The sequence below is a fragment of the Lytechinus pictus genome, chromosome 15 (assembly GCF_037042905.1).
Source record: "Lytechinus pictus isolate F3 Inbred chromosome 15, Lp3.0, whole genome shotgun sequence".
In the NCBI taxonomy this organism is placed as follows: Eukaryota; Metazoa; Echinodermata; class Echinoidea; order Temnopleuroida; family Toxopneustidae; genus Lytechinus; species Lytechinus pictus.
The window spans coordinates 491,178-510,373 of record NC_087259.1 but is presented as its reverse complement, the minus strand read 5'-3'; the positions used below and the strand labels follow the sequence as shown (position 1 = coordinate 510,373).

At 39.9% G+C, this 19,196-nt stretch overlaps 1 protein-coding gene across 1 annotated transcript in view; it reads right to left on the bottom strand.

Moving 5' to 3' along the window:
- Positions 1 to 19,196, bottom strand: part of LOC129278129 (centriolin-like) — a 68,176-nt gene that overhangs the window by 28,986 nt on the left and 19,994 nt on the right. The window contains exons 5-6 of the mRNA XM_064110608.1: positions 13,453 to 13,579; positions 7,611 to 7,829 (exon numbers count right to left, since the gene is read on the bottom strand). Of these exons, the coding sequence (XP_063966678.1) occupies positions 7,611 to 7,829; positions 13,453 to 13,579 (346 nt within the window). The remainder of the gene's footprint in view (positions 1 to 7,610; positions 7,830 to 13,452; positions 13,580 to 19,196) is intronic.

Sequence of the window (19,196 nt, the reverse complement as noted above, 5' to 3'; positions counted from 1 at the left end):
TCTTCCAACTTTGAAACAGAGGGTTGTGGGTTCGAATCCCAGCCATGGCTTAATTTCCTTCAGCAAAAAAAAAATTCATCCACATTGCGCAGCACTCAACCCAAGTGAGATGAATGGGTACCTGGTATGACTTCATTCCTCGAAAAGCCAGGGTAATAATATGCAAGTCTTTGGACATAATGTGATATGTGCTATACAAGAACTGCATTATTATTATTAACCAATATAAAGAAAGTTGCAGCCAAGATTTACGAGATACATGTACCATATTGGCCTATCAATATTTGATTCTTTGGAAAAAAAAATTCAGGTCAATTTTGATGCAGGAAAGAATTGACCACCCCTTGTACATTTTCAGAACCAGAGTGTTGGATCAGTTGGTAGAATGTAAGTCTCACAACAGGGAGGTGGGGGGGGGGGGGATTTGCTGCTACCCTGTTTGGCGTTCAACATTTAGAGGATAGAGCCTCATCGATCTGGAGCTGCACAGTGGCTGCCGGGCTCACGATCAATTGGGTAAAATGAATTTTCAGAATATTTCTATTCTCAGATTTTTATTATGAACAATAAAATATTTTCTTAATCACAATCCCTGATTGAGAACTCTGGGATTGTATGGGAAACTTTATCATTGGAACACACAGTAGATTGTTAACTGTCATAATTATTTCCAAGGAAATTATTGTTTATGTATATTTTCTTTCAATCTATTCGCCCAATGAATATGTCGTTTGTGTTTGTATACTTTATATCATTTGTATGTACAGCCAGTGGAGGCCAAATTTCTATGTATTTTATCATGGATCAACAATAAATGAATCTGAATATCATTGTGGCAAGTGTGGTAGAATCTGATGGACAATAGTAGCAATTCTTACTGCAGGGTTCACCACCCTCAGGCTTTGGTTTGAGATCTCAAGACTGTCTGGGTATCCACAGACCACTCCATAACATGACGAAAAACCTCCGTTTGAGAACACTATACCTCAGTTTCTTTTTCACCAATTCTCTTCTCCAAGTACTATAAGCCCTAAGTATCAAAACACCTGTTTCTTGACCTCGGTCCGAAGATAACACGACAGTCCAGCACACACAGCAGGGGGCCACACACGATGGATTGCAACGTGTCTATAAGAGCCTGCTATGGAGTTCCGTGTATACACGCGGTGAAGTGCAACTTTTTTCTCCTTCCTTCCTTCCTTCCTTCCTTCCTTTCTTTTTTTCTGTCTGGCTGTTTTTTTTTCCGAACGTTAGGACTGTATCAATGCGCGAGTGAACGGCATGCATCCCATATTTTCTTGCTGGACGGACAGAAACTATGGGATGCATCGCAGCGCTGAGGGCAGTCCCTGCATGCAAAGCATACCCTAATTTTTATTCGCTTATTTTCCTTATTTCGAGGTCGATTTTCTTCGTTCGAAATTGAAAAAGGACTAATATTGGATGTCTGAATACAATATGCCTTTGAAAACGTGATTAAATATCGAAGACAATAATTTCATTCCGAAGTTCCTTCTACAGGCAGAGAAGACTTACGTAATAGCACAGCTGTTGTTTATCATTTCGTCCTTGGCTTTACTGGCCTGTGGAGGTAAAATTGAGACAACGGGGATTACCTGGCCAAGATGGGTTTATCGGGGCTTGGAAATGTTCAAATGAGAAATGAGAGTTTCAAATGAAAAATGGGGTCTAATACCGCAGTTTGCGATCCCAACTGCGGTGAAGCCTCAAATGGGGTATTTTCGTAATGAACCACACCTAAATGTTCCTTCTGTCATTCCTTTATAAGCCAATATTAGTCAGAATAGAAATATACCTCAGATGCCACATAAACATCATGAATAGAACTACTAGGTCTACATTCAACACGAGTGACCTCAACTTTGTATGTAACCCATGTTTGGCAAGTCTTACCATTATGCCTGTAGAATTTGCCTGGTATGATTTTGACAACCTCATCCATCACCACTATTTCCTCCTTTTCATGTTCTTCTGATATGAAAAAGATTTTTACTGCAAATCAACTTGAACACCTCTTATGACAGACTTTCAGGAACACCACACACACAAAAACAACAATATCACATATTGCTGTGGACTTGGAACAGATTTCAAAAAATAAAATGCAATAGCAAAGAAGTAGTCTTCCCCCTACCGGGACTTGCTGAAGGTGGGGAAGGACTAGTGTTTGATTGTCAAAAGTCCCGGTTATGAGTGGGGGCTCTGAATTCGGTGCGCTGACAGTGGGCCTGGCGGCCCTGTCCCCCACCCCGAGGTTTCGTATGACTTTCCCCGCGGCCCCTTTCATTCCTGGCGTCGCCACCAGAGCGAGGGAAGGAGAGGGATGACCCCTTATGTTCATTGTAGGTCTGGGCCGCGGTCTGGAGCTCGAGCTAGCATAAGGGGGTCTTTGGGCCTGGCCCTGGGCCGGTCTAGGGCCCGGCGGACTAGGTCTTCTCGAGGAGAGCTTATAAAATATCTTGTCAGCTGTGGTGCTGGCTGAAATAGACTCGTCCAATACTTCTTGAAAGTGTCCATGAAACAAGTCCTCACCTTCGAAAGGAAGCTTATTGAGAAGTCTGGCTGCCCCTTTCTCGATCTTGAGAGCATCTAGAACTTTAGCCCTCCTTGCCCTCGTGCATAGCAGTGTTGATCTTGCTGCTTGCTCATACTGGAGATCAGCGATTTTTGTGAGTGACTCTAACAATAAGTTCTTGTCATGGTAGAGACTCCAAGCCGCTGAGCCTCACTAAGAGCGGTTAACAGGCACCCCTGGTATATCGCGAGTCTCATACCGCTCCGGGCGGCCGCGTCCAGCGCTGCTAGCTGATAGTCGGCTGAGCAGTAACCAGTGCCGCGGAGAGGGTTACGGCCCGATCTAGACTTTCTCGCTACCGCATCCCCGACACGGAAAGCAACGTCCGGGATCGAAGATGTGCACAAACAAATTTTCAAAGTCTTGAGCGGCAAACCGATAATCCTTCGAGACTTCTTTACTGATCGGTTTAAGCCGAGAGTGTTGCTTATCTAGGCTCCGAAAGTAGGATTTATACGGAGCGTCCATCTTGATCGCAGTACTGACTTCGTCCGAACTACTAAGGGACGAGTTCAGGCGGAAGATTGACTTCTCTCGCTCAGTTTCGCTACTGGTACTGTCTTCGGCCCGAAGTTGAGGGCAGTATTTAGTCAGATCAGGGCTGACTGATATCTGTTCCCACTAGCCTGAGTATCGTGTTCGTGTATGCCAGAACTCTCTCGTACCCCTAATGGTGATTCTCCTCGTTCGAATCCCATTTGCTGGGCAGCTTGCAGAGAATGCACGGGGCTGCTATTAGAATTTGATGGGGAGATATCGCCCCAATCTCTTCTGCGAGATGTAACAGGTTGGTGGTGATCGAATTCCAAATCAGATTCTCCCACAATGGAAAACTCCTCATTTCTTTCCGTCCCTTCCTTGCTCTGCGAGGCGAGTATTCGCTAGCTTTTTCTCAACGGCTAGTACGAGGCGAGTTATCATTAGCCCCCACTCCGCGACTGGTACAAGGCGATCTAGACCTCTCTCTACGTCTAGAATGAGTCGAGTTTTCATTAGCCCGTTGTCTCGGGCGGCTTTGTCTACTACTTGCCGGGCTGGCGGTAAGCAAGTCCAGTGGGTCGGGATAGGTCGATGGCGGCGCCCGCTGGGGGAGGATCGCCTGCAAGGCTTCAAAGATCCAACTACCCGCCTCGGCGGGGTCTGGCAATGAATGGACTGACCGGTCACAATCCCCGGCCAGTAGGCTCCTCTTCTGAATTACAGGGGGTTATAGTGGGTCGTTAATTCGAGCCTGATTGACATTAGAACACGAGTGGTCATCGCGATGCCTCTTCTTGCCCGCCCTACTCTTTGATTTTTTTTTTTTTTTTTTGATGAGGAGCTACCCGATCGGAAGGAGTGTAAACAGTCTCTTCCGATTTATCCGTACCCTTGTCTACCTCCTGCCTATGGGACTGGGTGTCTGATTGTGTCTCGTTCCGTGACGGGTTTCCCGGGCTACCTATTGCAGTTAGCCTTTTCTGGGAATTTTTTTACCGGTGGCTATTCGAGTCAGGGTAACGAATAGCAATTTGATGAGATGGTATAGGTAAGTATAGCGCAGTGTAGTAAATCTCGATGTCATGGCATCGAGTGCACACGGCTGCAGATTTTCCAAGATCGGTGCATTGATAAAGAAAAATGACAGTGTGAAAAAAACTAAGGCCGTTTCGCTGGGTACACACAATCATCAAAATAAACAGTAACGTATAACTACATGTTCTTACTTGAATTATTTTCCCCCAAAATAACCCTGGGCAATTGAGTAATTATCATGATGCCTATTCACCATTAATTTGGATACTTTTCTTTTTGTCTCAGTTCAAGTCTTACTCGTCTGTACTATCAGTGCTGAGATAATTTCTGCACGATGAATTCATGAATGGAATTCATCGTCATTGATCACGCATGCGCACTGTGCTTTAAAGGACAAGTCCACCCCAACAAAAAGTTGATTTGAACAAATAGAGAAAAATCCAAGAAGTATAACACTAAAAATTTCATCAAAATCGGATGTATAATAGGAAAGTTATGACATTTTAAAGTTTTGCTAAATTTCACAAAACAGTTATATGCACATCCTGGTCGGTATGCAAATGAGGGGACTGATGACGTCACTCACTCACTATTTCTTTTGTATTCTATTATACATGTATGAAATATGAAATATCTTAATTTTCTCCTCATTGGAAGGTGAAATAAGTTTTCTTCCTCATTAAACATGGGGAATTACAATTGTTCTAACATTTTATGGTTCAGTAAATCTGGTCCTTATGGTCAAATCTGTAAAAATTGAAATATTGTATAATTCAAACAATAAAAAACAAAAGAAACAGTGAGTGGAGGACATCACCGACTCTCTCATTTGTGTGTTGCCGAGTTGTGCATATAACTGTTTTGTGAAAAATAAGCGAAACTTTAAAATATCATAACTTTCTTATTTTACATCCGATCTTGATGAAATTTTCAACGTTATTCTTGTTTGATTTTTCTCTATTGATTCAAATCAACATTTTTCTGGGGTGGACTTGACCTTTAATCAAGCAAGGATCGAAATGGACGTTAAAACGAAAATTATGATGCGATAAACGTGAAATAAGCTGGGAAATGAACCTTGATTTCATTAACGTTTCTTATCAAGATCATAGCACATAACTCAATCTTAATATTTTAACAATAATTTGCATATAATAACATTTATTATCAAGATCATAGCGCATAACTCAATCTTAATATTTTAACAATAATTTGCATATAATAACGTTTCTTATCAAGATCATAGCACTAACTCAATCTTAATATTTTAACAATAATTTGCATATAATAACGTTTCTTATCAAGATCATAGCACATAACTCAATCTTAATATTTTAACAATAATTTGCATATAATAATCATTAATAAGAGCTGGATGGGAGGGAGTACATGTAGATGTCATCTCGTAAATCAGGTATTTTCATGATTTACTTCAATAACTGGGATACATGTACTTAATCTATGCTACGGGGCTGGATATGGGGTATCGGTAAAAAAAAAAAAAAAGTTGTGAGCGAGCAAAAATTTAGACACTTTTATCTTTCAAAGAATCCAATTATGGCATAATATTCAGAAAAAAATATATTTCACCATTCTCTCTTTCCCTTTCTTTTTTTCCCTTGGTCATGATTCTTTTTTGTTGGGGAGGGGGACGGGGCAAGAGCCCGAAGTCCGCCCCCCCCCTCATATTTACACCACTGAAGCAATTACTTTGAAACTGGCTTTCCTTCGCAAGCTGCTAGCTAGTACTAATAAAATAGTTACCATGTACGGCAGACCCCGGTCGACGCGTGCACCGCCTAGACTATTGAAAATAAATAAGTCTTAATGAAAATGAACAAAATCGTGTTTTTTCCTTCTTTCCTTCCTTTTTTAATGCAAAGTCCACTGAAGTGTTCCAAAGATGACACAAATGCACCCACACAACATCATTATATGGGCCTCCATACCCTCACACAAATAAACAACTGGTACAATAGACTACTCAGCAATGCCTTTCATGAAGAGCTCCCTCAGTTGTCTCAAAAAGGTGCATTATTTTGACTCCCCTTTCTCAACCCACCCTTTTGAGAAAAGCTCCCCCGGTTTTCTCAAAAGGGTGCTGCCACTCCCGCTCCGCAAACGATTGTAACAAACCATCCCCAGGCATTAGCTGGTGATCTTTCCTTTTTTTTAGTTTTTTTTGTTGATATTGTATGATTATTTTAAATGTAATGAATTTGACTATTGTTACGAGTATAATGTGTACCTGGAAATGAAATAAAATATTAAAATAAATGCTTGGGCTTGGCCGAAACCCTGGCAACGGACCGCCAAACTCTGCCCCTGCCACCGAGGCAAACGTTAGCCGCTGGACTGGCGCTGGATCAACGAACTGACGGGGCAGGTGCCCGGGACTGTCTCTGAGCAGTCGCTCGGTGGGCGCGCCCACACGGCAGGCTTTTTGGCGGAAGGTGCCAACGGGTGGGAGGCCTTGAGCTGTTTTAACTCATTGAGTGCTTTGTGCACGCTACATGTACGTATCCTTCTACATGTATAACATGCCACACTCGTGCTCGCACGCCTACTATTGATTGCTTTGTGCTTGCATTGTTTCCTACCCTTGCCTGCTTCGTGCATGACTGCGCACATTCGGAATTAAAATCATTGTTACGCCGTTTTGCATTGTACTGCGCATCGCATGCACGCCGTAATTAACACTATTGTGTGCAGTGCGAACTCTGCTTTCTGACAGATCAAATTACTCACGCGGTTTACATTCGACTTTTTCGAGTATTTCTACCTTTTTTACAAGACATGGCTCCGCCTCCGAGAGGGAAGAGACCTAGGTTTTTTGATCCATACAAAACACTCCACAAAATGGAACTACTTGATACAACTCATATTTTAGCGGTAAAGATGATAACCAATCTATATAATGAGGACACCATTATAAGGAGTATGAAATTTCCTACAACTTTACTACACAATATTTTGTGGATAAACTAATCGTTAGAGTTACAAGCAATATTGTAATCATGACTATTGAAAGGAGTGAATACGACTTGCGATCCCAAAATCAATGTGGCACAGGGGGGTTTTGTGGCTGGCATAGGGGATTAGCATCGGATTAGCACTGTGGCGTTGGGTTAGTAGTGTGTATGGCATGTTAAGAGTTAATAATAAGCTTGGAAGCCTGTTTGTGGCCATTGATCTCCTCCTTTGACAGGTGTGGCTGCTTCTCCCCCCAAGAGGTGTTTATCCGACTGTTTATCAGACAGGGTCAGATTTTTGCGTGAGCCCGCCGGGGTCGAGCTCCTATGTCTCTTGAAACTAGGGGCTGGCAGCCCTTTGCTGATGCTCCCTGAGGGAGACTGACAAAGCATCGAGCCTAGTCTATGCCAGGAAGGTGCTCTTATCCCGGTCTTGTGAACCGATAGCCGGTGGGTCAGACAGCCCTGGAGGAGTTGAGTTTTCTCTACAAGTAAAACACTCCCTAAAATGAGTTCAGGTCCATCACAGGATCCTTGTCCATCATCTTTCGGGCATGTTGCCGCAGCTCCACGATTCCACCCTTCTTCCCCTGGGCACGTGGGCGCAATTCCACGGTTCCACCCTCTTGGGCACGTGGACGTAACTCCATGGTTCCACCATTTTTCTCGGAACGTGGGCGCGATTCCATCGTTCTACCCTCTTGGGCACGTGGAAGTGACTCCACGGTTACACCCTTCTTTGAGCCCTGTGCAAAGGGGTGGGGGGAGGTAAGAAAAGGAAGAAAAGTCCACCTATGGCAAGGTGAAGCTAAGATGCAAAACCTAAAGAAGGATAAAAGGGATCGCATCAGATGCCATACATGTACCTTTAAACATTGTTTTGTTTTTTTAATTAATAAAACCAACTGAAGATATTAAACAAGGCAAGACTTAGTTCTTAAATCTAAGTCTGAAGAGATTAAGAAGACTACCTGTCTTTTACTCTTTGATCATTAATAAAGATGAACTGAAGTCGCTAATTAATTAAGCAAGACAAGGCTTCTTAAATCTATATCCACAGACAAAAAATTAAGAAGACCACCTGTGAGAAATTTTTTTGATTAATGAGGGAGAACTGAAGTCGCTAATTAATTACCCACCTGAAAGAATAAAAAAAAAATTAAGACGAATCAATTATCACTACATAATTAAAACAATGGAAGGCTTCCTAAAAACGAAGTCCGAAGACAAGAAAATTCAAGAAGTCTATCTGTAAGAAAAAAAAAATTCAAAGAAGGCAGGAGAAGTCTGTCCGTCAGAAAAAAAATTCTAAGACAAGACACGGATTAATTAAAAAAAATAATCAATTAAGAGCACAAAGAGCAGCAATTAAACAATATTGGATAATCAACCTTCAGAAATGAGGATTTAAATGCCTTACCAAAGGGCACTAGCGCATAAAGTGAGAATCGAACTCAGGTCATAGGAATCCGAAACCCCCTCTCTACCGATTGAGCTACATGTATGGCACCTTAGAATGTTTTGTTTCTAATTAAAAAAACAGCCAGGTCGCACTTGTACTGGCTTTTTTTAATAGATGCATAGGCCCATATTCTGAACTCGGGGTTTAAATTAAACCCTGGTTTTAAGTTGTGGTTTAACCCTCAAGCTCCCGGGGTATATTGATTCTTGTCATTCCCGGGGGGGGGGCCATTATGGCCCCCCCTTAAGATCTCGGCCGCCGATCGCGCGAGCGACGCAAAAATTTGCACGCTGGTAGTGTGTGATGTAATCTACAAGGCTGTATGGTAAAATTTTCCAAAATATTGAGATTTTATTTTATATGAATTAATTATGCTAATTTATGCATAAATCATACTTTTTGCTCTAATTCACTAAATAAAGCTCCTAGAATGCTAATTTTTGGTAAAAATATTCTTTGTAGCATTCTTAACAATCGCAATTAAAAAAAACTTCGGTTTGGAAATCAATTTCTTATGTATTTTATTGTTTTATGAATTTCTTATGTATTTCTTTGTTTTTTTACTTTTGGTTTTTTATTGTTTTTTCAATGGAAATCGTTCCAGACTTAATTCTGATCATAAACAAGGCAAAATTCATTAAGTTTAATCAGTAAAAGTAGAAATAATGATACATTTATGAATTTTGGCTAAATACACTATTTGCATTGGATTTGTACATGAAATCACGTTTATGAGCAATTTTGGGTCTGACATGCACTTATATAATGTTGCGTAATGTCGTAACCGCGTACCCGGGCGTCACAAATTTGGTCTCAAAATTTGCGCGAGACTTGAAAGTAAAAAGTCAGTGAGCGGCGAGGTAAAAAAAATTCGCGAAGCAGATATATCGCGAAAATTGTCGAGGGGGGGGCCATTATGGCCCCCCCCCGGGAGAATTAGGGTTAACTATGGAAAGCCAATTGGAGCATAAATCTTTAACAGTACACATTCAATTTATTAACTCATGTATGACACCCAAATTGTTCAGAATTGTCTGGGGATGATAACTGAAGTATTTTTCTTCATTATGAAAGCAAAAAGCATAAGCGATGTTGTGTCTCGCCCACTTGAGAAAATGACCAGGAATATCACGATTTGCAAGGGCACGCAACAGAATTGCATCAAAAGTTCTTGTGAAATAACTGGGATGGAATAACATCTGTCATAAGAGTCTTGCATGTAAACTTTAATGTTGACCTCAAAATTACCTTTGACCTTACCATGTGACCTCCAAACACAATGGAGGTCTCCTAAGTACAGATACAACCCAAGTTTGATTTGAAATCGACTTACGGATGTGGAGTTATGTGTCATAAGAGAGTCTTGCAAGTAAACTTTAATGTTCACCTAAAAATAACCTTTGACCTTATCATGTGACCTCCGACTGCAGCATAACATGCAGGTCCCCCAAGTACATCTACCATCTAAGTTTGATTGAAAAGTGACTTACGGTTGCGGAGTTACATGTAGGTATCATAAGAGTTTTGCATGTACACTTTAACGTTGACCCGAAAATGACCTTTGACCTTACCATGTGACCTCTGACATAACATGCAGGTCCCCCAAGTCCATCTACCATCCAAGTTTGGTTGAAAAGTGACTAACGGTTGCGGAGTTATGTGTCATAAGGTTTGTGACGGACGGACGACATTTGGATCCCTAAGACTCACCTTCACCTCTGGTGGGTGAGACAATAAAAGGGATCGCATATCAAAGCTAATAAAAATTCAAACTTATTCCGTCAAAATATAAAAATGCATAATTTTTTACATCCTTTCACATTTCACGCTAAAATGACACTTTCACTCAAAATTTCCCTTGGCATCTGGCCATACGCTATTCCTGGGTATTTTGGCAAGACTTTAAGCTGGGTGCCAAGCATTAACAAATTTTGCTGTTAAATCCTTATCTACATGTAGATCTCTTTTTGACATTTGGTTGCTCTACAAAATAGTCACTATTTTCAATTGATTTTATTTTGTATCGTCACCGTAAAACACAGAATGTGATTTTTGGAACACTGAAACACATGTAAATTTGCATTATACAAAACAGAAAATTTGCCTAGCAGGTGCTCTGCAGCTAAAGCTGTAATAATTATGCTAATCATAATAACTAGGATGGCTCATTGTTCAGAATTATATCAATTGAAGTGTTGCTATGTTAGTCAATTTTCTAAGAGTTTCATGTTCCATAGGCTCTTAACCATAAAAAAAAGGGGGGGGGGTATGATGGCCCACTCTCGATGCTTTGCGTGATATTTCCAAAACGCAAAAAGATAGCGCCGCAAAATTTTATGACTTTTTTCTTTGAAGTCTCGCCCTACTTTTGAGACTGAATTCGCAACATACATATACAGGTATAGCATCGCGACGCCACGTGACTATTTACAAGGCAAGGTCATGGCGAAAATGGCTCATTTTTATACTTTGTGTACAAAGTCTATGGGAGATGAAATTCATAAAAGCGTGATTATTTTTCATTCTAGTTGGTCTGCTTAATTAATTTAGGATTCAATTTAGTTGTTACGTGTACATGGTCTGTAATAATTTCCATTGAAAAAAACAATGAAAAACTAGATGTTAGACGTGTCCAAAGGACACAGATGCCCCCGCTTAGCGCAAACAGAAATTCATTCAATATGACTGAACTTAATATCATGCAGAAACCAATATGCATATATACATATATATATATATAATGAACAGATTTACACCTTTGACCTAAAGACTCATCCTGTCCATAATAATCTCTGACAGAAAATGACATTCAGGGGAGCGTTTCATGAAAGGACTTGTCGGACGTTTTATCTGACAAGTCCCATTCTATCCGACAGTTACTATAGTAACAGTGCCTCTCAGCCAATCAGAATCAAGGAAAGATGTCAGATCTGACAACTTGTCGGACAAAAATGTTGATGAAACGGTCCCCAGGTCATTTGATGTGACCTGACTGTATTTTGGTGTTATCTACTCAGACACCAAACATTTTTAAAATCAGTTGAATATTTCATAAGTTATCATGCGGAAACCAACTCGCATATACATGTATAATGAGCTGTGACCTTTGACCTGGGGACTCCAATTTCAAACTAAGCCTGCATTTTGGTGTGATCTACCTAAACAACAAAATTTTTATAAATCTGTTGAATATTTCATAAGTTATCATGTGGAAACCAACTCGCATATTTAATGAGCTGTGACCTTTGACCTGCGGACTCTGAATTCGAACTAAGCCTGTATTTTGGTGTCATCTACCTACACACCAATTTTTTTTTATTTCGTTAAATACATGTATATCATGCGGAAACCAACTCACATATTTAATGAGCTGTGACCTTTGACCAGCAGACTCCGAATTCGAACTTACATGTAGCCTGTATTTTGGTGTCATCTACCTACATATACACATAAAAAAAATTTAAAATCCAATGGACGGACGGACTAATCCCCCTCCTGACTTTGTCTGCGGGGGCATAAAAAGAAATACATAAGAAATTATAAAAAAAAGAAATACATAAAGAAAAAAAAAAATTTGTGGAAAACCTTTAAATTAGATTACAAAGATAACATCTGGAAAAAAGGAGAAAATTTGAAGTGAAATTGGGTATTAAATTGCAAATGTTTTTCACGAATAAATTTGCATATTTTGATCATAATAAATGAAAATTTTTATACTGGCTTGTAGTTTATGTGATAAAGAATGTGTGTGCCAAATTTTGAGATGAGAAGGGGGGCCATCATGGCCCCTCCCCAGTCCTCAATACATCTCAAATAGCCCAGTCCTATTAGGATTAAGACTTAGTTCAAAAAAGGTAAATCTGCATTTTTTTTATTGTATCTACATGTATGGCAGTGTATCCTATTGCCGGACACCTTTATTTCAGTGCTTTAAAAATGACAACTAGAGGAAATACAATCAAGAAAAATTTGCACTTGCTATTCCAAATATTATGAAAATTATGAATATGGTAAAATTATTTTATATTTACCAACCATTTTCTTTGCATCGCACTTGCCGCATACCCCTCCACGAAAAACAGTTATTTTCGTGCGTGACAAATTACATCATGATTCCGGACGCGCGCCGGACGGGTAAAGATATTCTTGATTATAATGATGTAAGAACAAATTTGTGTGATTTTTTCTTCTTATATCATACATGTATCATGAGTAAATCCTAAGTTTTTGTTTGCTGTTCTTATATCGATTCTGAGCAGATGTTGGTAATAAATTCGTGTTTGATAACTTATTTTATTTTTTCTTGTTAGCTGCATGTTTCATGGAACTTTCCAATATTATGCTCGTTCGTATCGTGACGCTCATCAAGTTCTATCGATGCGCTGCCGATCGTCGACGGCTCTATACTCGCGGTAAACCTCGCGCACGGGTACCTTGAGAACTAGCCGTCGACGATCACCCACAATACACCACACCTCATTATTCGATCGAAGGAGCGGACGAGATTGATATTCGACAGATCAGACCCATATTTCCGTTAGAAAATATATCAATTGTTAATGCAAAACTATGTTATTTGATATTTTAAGCATTTTCTGTCATTTTAGAGATAAATAAGTTAAAAGTTGAATTTTTTTCGCCTTGTTTTTGCAATCCTGTTCTATGTATTGCTCTGTGAAATTGAATTGCGGAAGTCTTACCGTACGAAATTGTTTTCGAACGCAGTAATATGCGCGTCCGGAATCATAATAGAGTCCGGTAATACAATACGTGACTATACTTACATGTACATGTACTCATTGACACAGATTGTAGAATCTACAGTACTAAGACAATCTGCTATAACTTCTGCTTGGGACTGAATTCAGGCTTTAGAATAAAACATGTGATCCTGTAAAATACAATACCTGATCCTGTAGCCTATCCAGCTCACTTTTCCTGTTCAAATGTTCTCTTTCACCATCTCTCAATGATGACTGCAGTTCAGATAGCTTCTGTTCGGCCATTATCACCTCAGATTTCAGTCTTTCAAGCCTTTAGAAAAAATGATTATACCAATCAAGGATCATTCAGACATAAATACAGCACAGATTAGCAGAGAAGCTTGGCAACATTCTGTGTACAACATTGATAGACATGAAACATTCATTTCAGAAAATAAATTGTCAATGAATTTTAATGATTTAACCCTTATAAGATGGGGGATGATACAGTTCTTTAATGCAAAAAATTAAATAAAGAAATAAATCTGTAACACCAAAAAATGACGCAGCAACAACGTTAAATGACTATTTTCTTTCAAGTTTCGTGCAACTTCTTCTTCCTGTAAAGTACAGACTGCCGTTGGCATATTATCGTACTCGTTGTGCTTGTCAAGTGCCCAGATGAATAGTGCGAGTAAAAATCTCTACAAAACTATGTGCGGCTAAAAACAGAAGAGGCCTTAACGAAGCCTCCTTTGCTGCACCTCCTACTTGTGAGACAAAATAGAGGAATTAAGCAATTTACGCAAAGTTTTGCAAGGGCATGTCAGACCGGATATTGCTCAAAAACATGAATATGCCTACAAATCAAGCATTGTGCTTTTAGCCAAAATATCATTATTTCTACATTTAATAATTCAACTCAATTACAAGTCATGTAATTTCATCTTGTTTTGATCAGAATTAAGTTGTCATCTCTATTTCTTTTTTAAAAGTAAAACTGATCAGAATATTACAGAAAGTCTGTGAATAGAAAATTAGCAGTTTGGGGGCCTACTTAGTTAATTAGAGTAACCTTTGATTTTATGCATTAATTAGCATTATTAAAGAGTTATAAAAACAAAAACAAAAAATGATCTGACAGTTTTGAAGACTATCCTATGCATTGTAATCCCACTACAACAGACCCCCCCCCCCCCGTCTTCTTGGGCGTCAAATTAGTGCAATTTTGTTTAGGGTGAAGCTAGTGGAATCCTTGCATCTACATGTAATTGGCTCAGACCAAATCAATCAGCTGAATCATTTGTAGTTTGATTACTGAGGGGGCAGTGGGGATAGAAGTCAATGTGACATTTTTCACAATAAATAAATAGTCGCCTGCAATTTTTGAGACAAAAATTGCAACTGCCGGGTATGTGGTTCCAAAATTGTACAACATTTTGTAGGTGCATGCAAACCAAAAATTTTACTCTAAAACGTGAATCCCTTGTACAAATCCAATGCAAATACATGTAGTGTATTTAGCCAAAATTTATACATGTATCATTTCTTATTTTACAGATTAAAATAAATAAATTTCATCTTTTTTTATGGTGAAAATTAAGTCCTCAACAATTTCTGTTGAAAAAACAATAAAAAAACAATAAAAAAACAAAAAAATCAAATAATGATATCTGGATTTATAAAGCACTTTTTGCCTAGGATACAAAGCGCTTTAGCTCAAGCTACTATCATCGGCGCTAAGTGCATTCAAGGAATTAATCCTAACAGGTACCCATTCACCTCACCTGGGTCAAGAGCAGCACAGTGTGGACAAATTTTTTGCTGATGGAAAACACATCATGGCAAGGATTCCAACCCACGACCCTCTGTTTGAAGGGCAAGAGTCAGAACCACTAGACCATGATGCGCCCACAATATCTGATAAAATACATTTCATCAGATTCCTATAAAGAGTCTGTAAACCAAATACACTGTATTAGCATTTTAGAGGCATCATTTAGTTAATTAGAGCAAACTTTTGATTTTATACATAAATTGGCATAATCAATTAGCAATGAGATTTTTCACAGAATCTAATCTTCTGGTTTGGTAGATTATGCCATGGGTAATGCGCGTGCGATCGCCGGTTGAGAACATAAGGGGGGCTGAATCATCCCCCCAGTCTTCTTAATAATAATAATAATACATATGATTTATATAGTGTCTTTTCCATTTTGATTAAATGCTCAAGGCGCTTAGAAGGGAGCAAAACATACTCTATTAAGCGTCAAAATAGCCAAGTCTATAATGCTTTATAGTTTGATTAACGAGGGGGCAATGGGGATAGAGGCAGAGCTGCCAACCTTGCGCAAGCAAAAAAAGGAATCATTATGGCAAAAAAAGGAATTTCCAACAAAAAAAGGAATGTGTTAAAACGAACCTTAAAACCACACGCGCCAAACATCCAATGCAAAAAGTATGTATGCAGTAAACAATACAAAAAAAATTAATCTCTAGGCCTAGTCTGGGCTTAGTAACAGAGTGTTACAAATCGGACCCTTAGTCTTGGGCCTGTTTGATATAATCTACCAACTTTAATTAAGTCAGTAGCAGGGCTCGAATTAAGAATTGAGAGGGGCAAGGCCATTTTTAAAAGGGCACTTTCAGCTTGGGGCAACCGGCAAAGTGGCCTTTGGATGCCCCAAAATTTCAAGGGGCATCAAGGCCATTCTAAATAGCATGATGGCCACTTTTATTCTAGTCAAAAGGGCACCAAGGCAATTTTTTCTAAAAATGACAAGTAGGCCTTTAATTTTGTAGTGCAATCTACACCGGCACTTCCTTATCAGAGTGAAGATCTGTCGAGAATTTTTTTTTCAGGGGCACCAAAATCAGTTCTGGTGAACATTTTTAGGGCTCCATTTTTCTGGGGCTTCCTTTCCACTTCTAAATAATTCACTGTTTTATGTTGAGTTTCCTGACAAAACTACCAAATTGTAGACTAAGAGAAATAAAAAAAAGTTCACATCAATTCAGACTTCTCTTCCCAAATGCATTGTTTTTGCCAAACAGTACCCTTTAAAATTAAAGTGTCATAAAATGGAAGTACATGTAACATTCCACAAATAAAAAAAAATATTCATAAATCAATCTAATCTAAAATTCAAATAGATCTATAGATTAGAAGTTGAAATCATTCCACAAAAGTCCCATCGTAGATCACAGCTCCCGGCACAGCTCAGCCTCAATCACACTGCATGCACACTCAATCATCCCCAGCAGTGACTGCACTATAGAGCAGACATCTAGGACGCTGGCTCCATGGGCTCCACTCACCTGAAGAGTGTTGGCCCGTGCGTAAAGACAACGTATTAGCAGTAACGTTAGATCTAACATTCGGCGGAAATCCGATTTTCGGATCCTTTTTTTGTACATAAAACATCACTTTATAGGAAATAATTTACATGCAAATTTAAGATAAAATATATAAAATTAAGAAATTATGAAAATACTTACCATGATTTTCTTATTTACGAGATAACTGGATATACTCATTTGATTTGCTAGTTCATTACGATTAACTTGCACGCCGAATAAAAGTACACAATTTTTACTGCGCGCGCGCAGCATCTCCCTACGCACGCACTATCCCAAGATCATCACGCAAATACATGTAGTTGTCCATTTCCTCTCATGAGCCTGAACGCAAGACATGTTGCCACGCAAGGCGAGGGGTCAGTGGGAGGGTTCAAATGAGTATATCCAGTTATCTCGTAAATAAGAAAATCATGGTAAGTATTTTCATAATTTACATCAATAACTGGGATATACTCATTTGATTTGCTAGACTAACATGGATTCAACGTGAAGGGAGGCATGTCTAGACTAAGAAAGTGCGTACAAAAATAGGGAGATGAAGACACGAAAGGCCGCTGCCTTAAGGACAGAGGAGGCAAATAAGGCCTCATGTGAAGAAAGGTCCTTAAGAACAAGGAATTAGAAGAGCGCCAAAAAGGCGGTCCTCAAGATGTCGTATACGACGATTCCATAGAAAGAGCCCAAGAAGAATGATACTATAGTATCATGGGCCCTCGGCCTAGTGTCAGAAGGAGAACATCATCACCAACTGACTTGATCGTTTCAACAATCCAGCGTGAAAAGATGTCTCGAGAAGCTGCCGCAAACGGCTCGCGCGACAAAACAACAAACTGCACAGAGTTGGGAATTGTCTGAAGAATGGCAAACAAAGACGAGGGTTAGAAGTCACACCTAATCTAAGCCAATCCCGGCAACGGTCCGGGAGCGATGCATAAGTATGCAAAGCTTTGTACTGTAAATGGTTATATATAAACAGATACAGGAGGGATCTCGACTGATAGACAGACAAAAGATACCCTGAAAAACGGCCGGGGGGCAGAAGAGGGCACAAGAGACAGGGGGGACGTGATTTCTCGCATGAGAAAAGTCACCCAAATCTGATCAAGCCGTTTAGGCACATGAACGCTAATTCCATGGTTCCACCTTTAAGGGCACGTGGACGCGATTCCACGGTTCCACCCTGATCAGATAATCGTGAGATTGACGGAGTCGAGCTCACGTGTCTCTAGCGACTAGGGGCTGGTAGCCCTTTGCTCCCTGAAGGAGACTGACAAAGCATCGAGCCTAGTCTGTGCCGGGAAAAGAGTCCCATGCTCTTAACCCGGACTTGTTGGACCCGATAGCCGGTGGGTAAAGCAGCCCTGGAGGAGTGAAGTTTTCTATACTAGTACAACACTCCCCAAAATAGGTTCAGGTCCCGTCGAGGGAGCCTTGGCTATCACCTTTCAGGCACGTGGCCGCTGCGCCACGGTTCTACCCTAAAACGCTCGGGCACGTGGGTGCGGTTCCACGGTTCCATCCTCTTGGGCACGTGGACGCAACTCCACGGTTCCACCCTCCTTTTTCCAAGGCACGTGGACGCAACTCCCCGGTTCCACCCTTTATAGAGCCCATCGCAAAGGGTCTCACTCTCTTGCCCTCATACTCACCGCCGCTGATCACGGGAACAAAATACCATGTCTGGTTCTCTCCCAGCGGCAGGTTTGGAGTCATCAGGAGATGAGTTAATTAAAAACAGAAACGTCTAAGTCTAAGGACGAAGAGCAGGATCAGCTTTTTGTCAAGGGTCAAAAGAAATAGGTAAAGGAGCTGATCTGAAAGGAAGAAGTAAAAACTTATTTCCCTTAAACTGGAAAGCCGAAAACTCATTAGCGAAAACTTTTTTAAAGGACGCTAATAGATAACAGGGGGCTTCCCAAAAATTTTAAGAGAAATTTATTTTAAGACAATAAGTCTAAAAAAAAAATGTTTCAATACAAAAATAATTATTAAAATTTATTAATAATTAAACAATTGGTTAATTAAACAATTATTAATTCATTACTTAATCAATCAATCAATTAATCAAACAAGAACAAAAGATTGATTGAGACAATCAACCGACTCACAAAGGAACAAGTTGAAAACAAGTTTGAGAACAAACAAGGACGACGCTCCTACCTGTCCCATAGCCTAAGCTGTGGGGAGGAAATAAAATCAATTCAATTCAAGACGAGATAAAGGTGCAAGTCAATAATAATAAAGAATTAAAAAGGATTATAAAGAAAAGGGAGCGTCGTATCAATGCCTGCGGCACGCAGGAGGAGTGCGCGGAGCTATGGGGAAGGGAAGCGGAAGCAACCCGTCTGTGAGAAAACGAAACTGACGGTTCGGAACTCACAAGTTTATTTAAAGAAAAACGTGAATAATAACACGAAAGCTCCATGCAGTAGGATATAAATGAAATCAATCTAAAGCCGAAAGGCAAAGGATTGAAATACAAATACATAGATAAATATGTAAACAACGGACACTTTTAAGAAGTTAAGTGGGAGTGTACTTAGCTAACGTCTGATCACGGCGGCAGGCGAAAGTAAAAGAGGAAATGG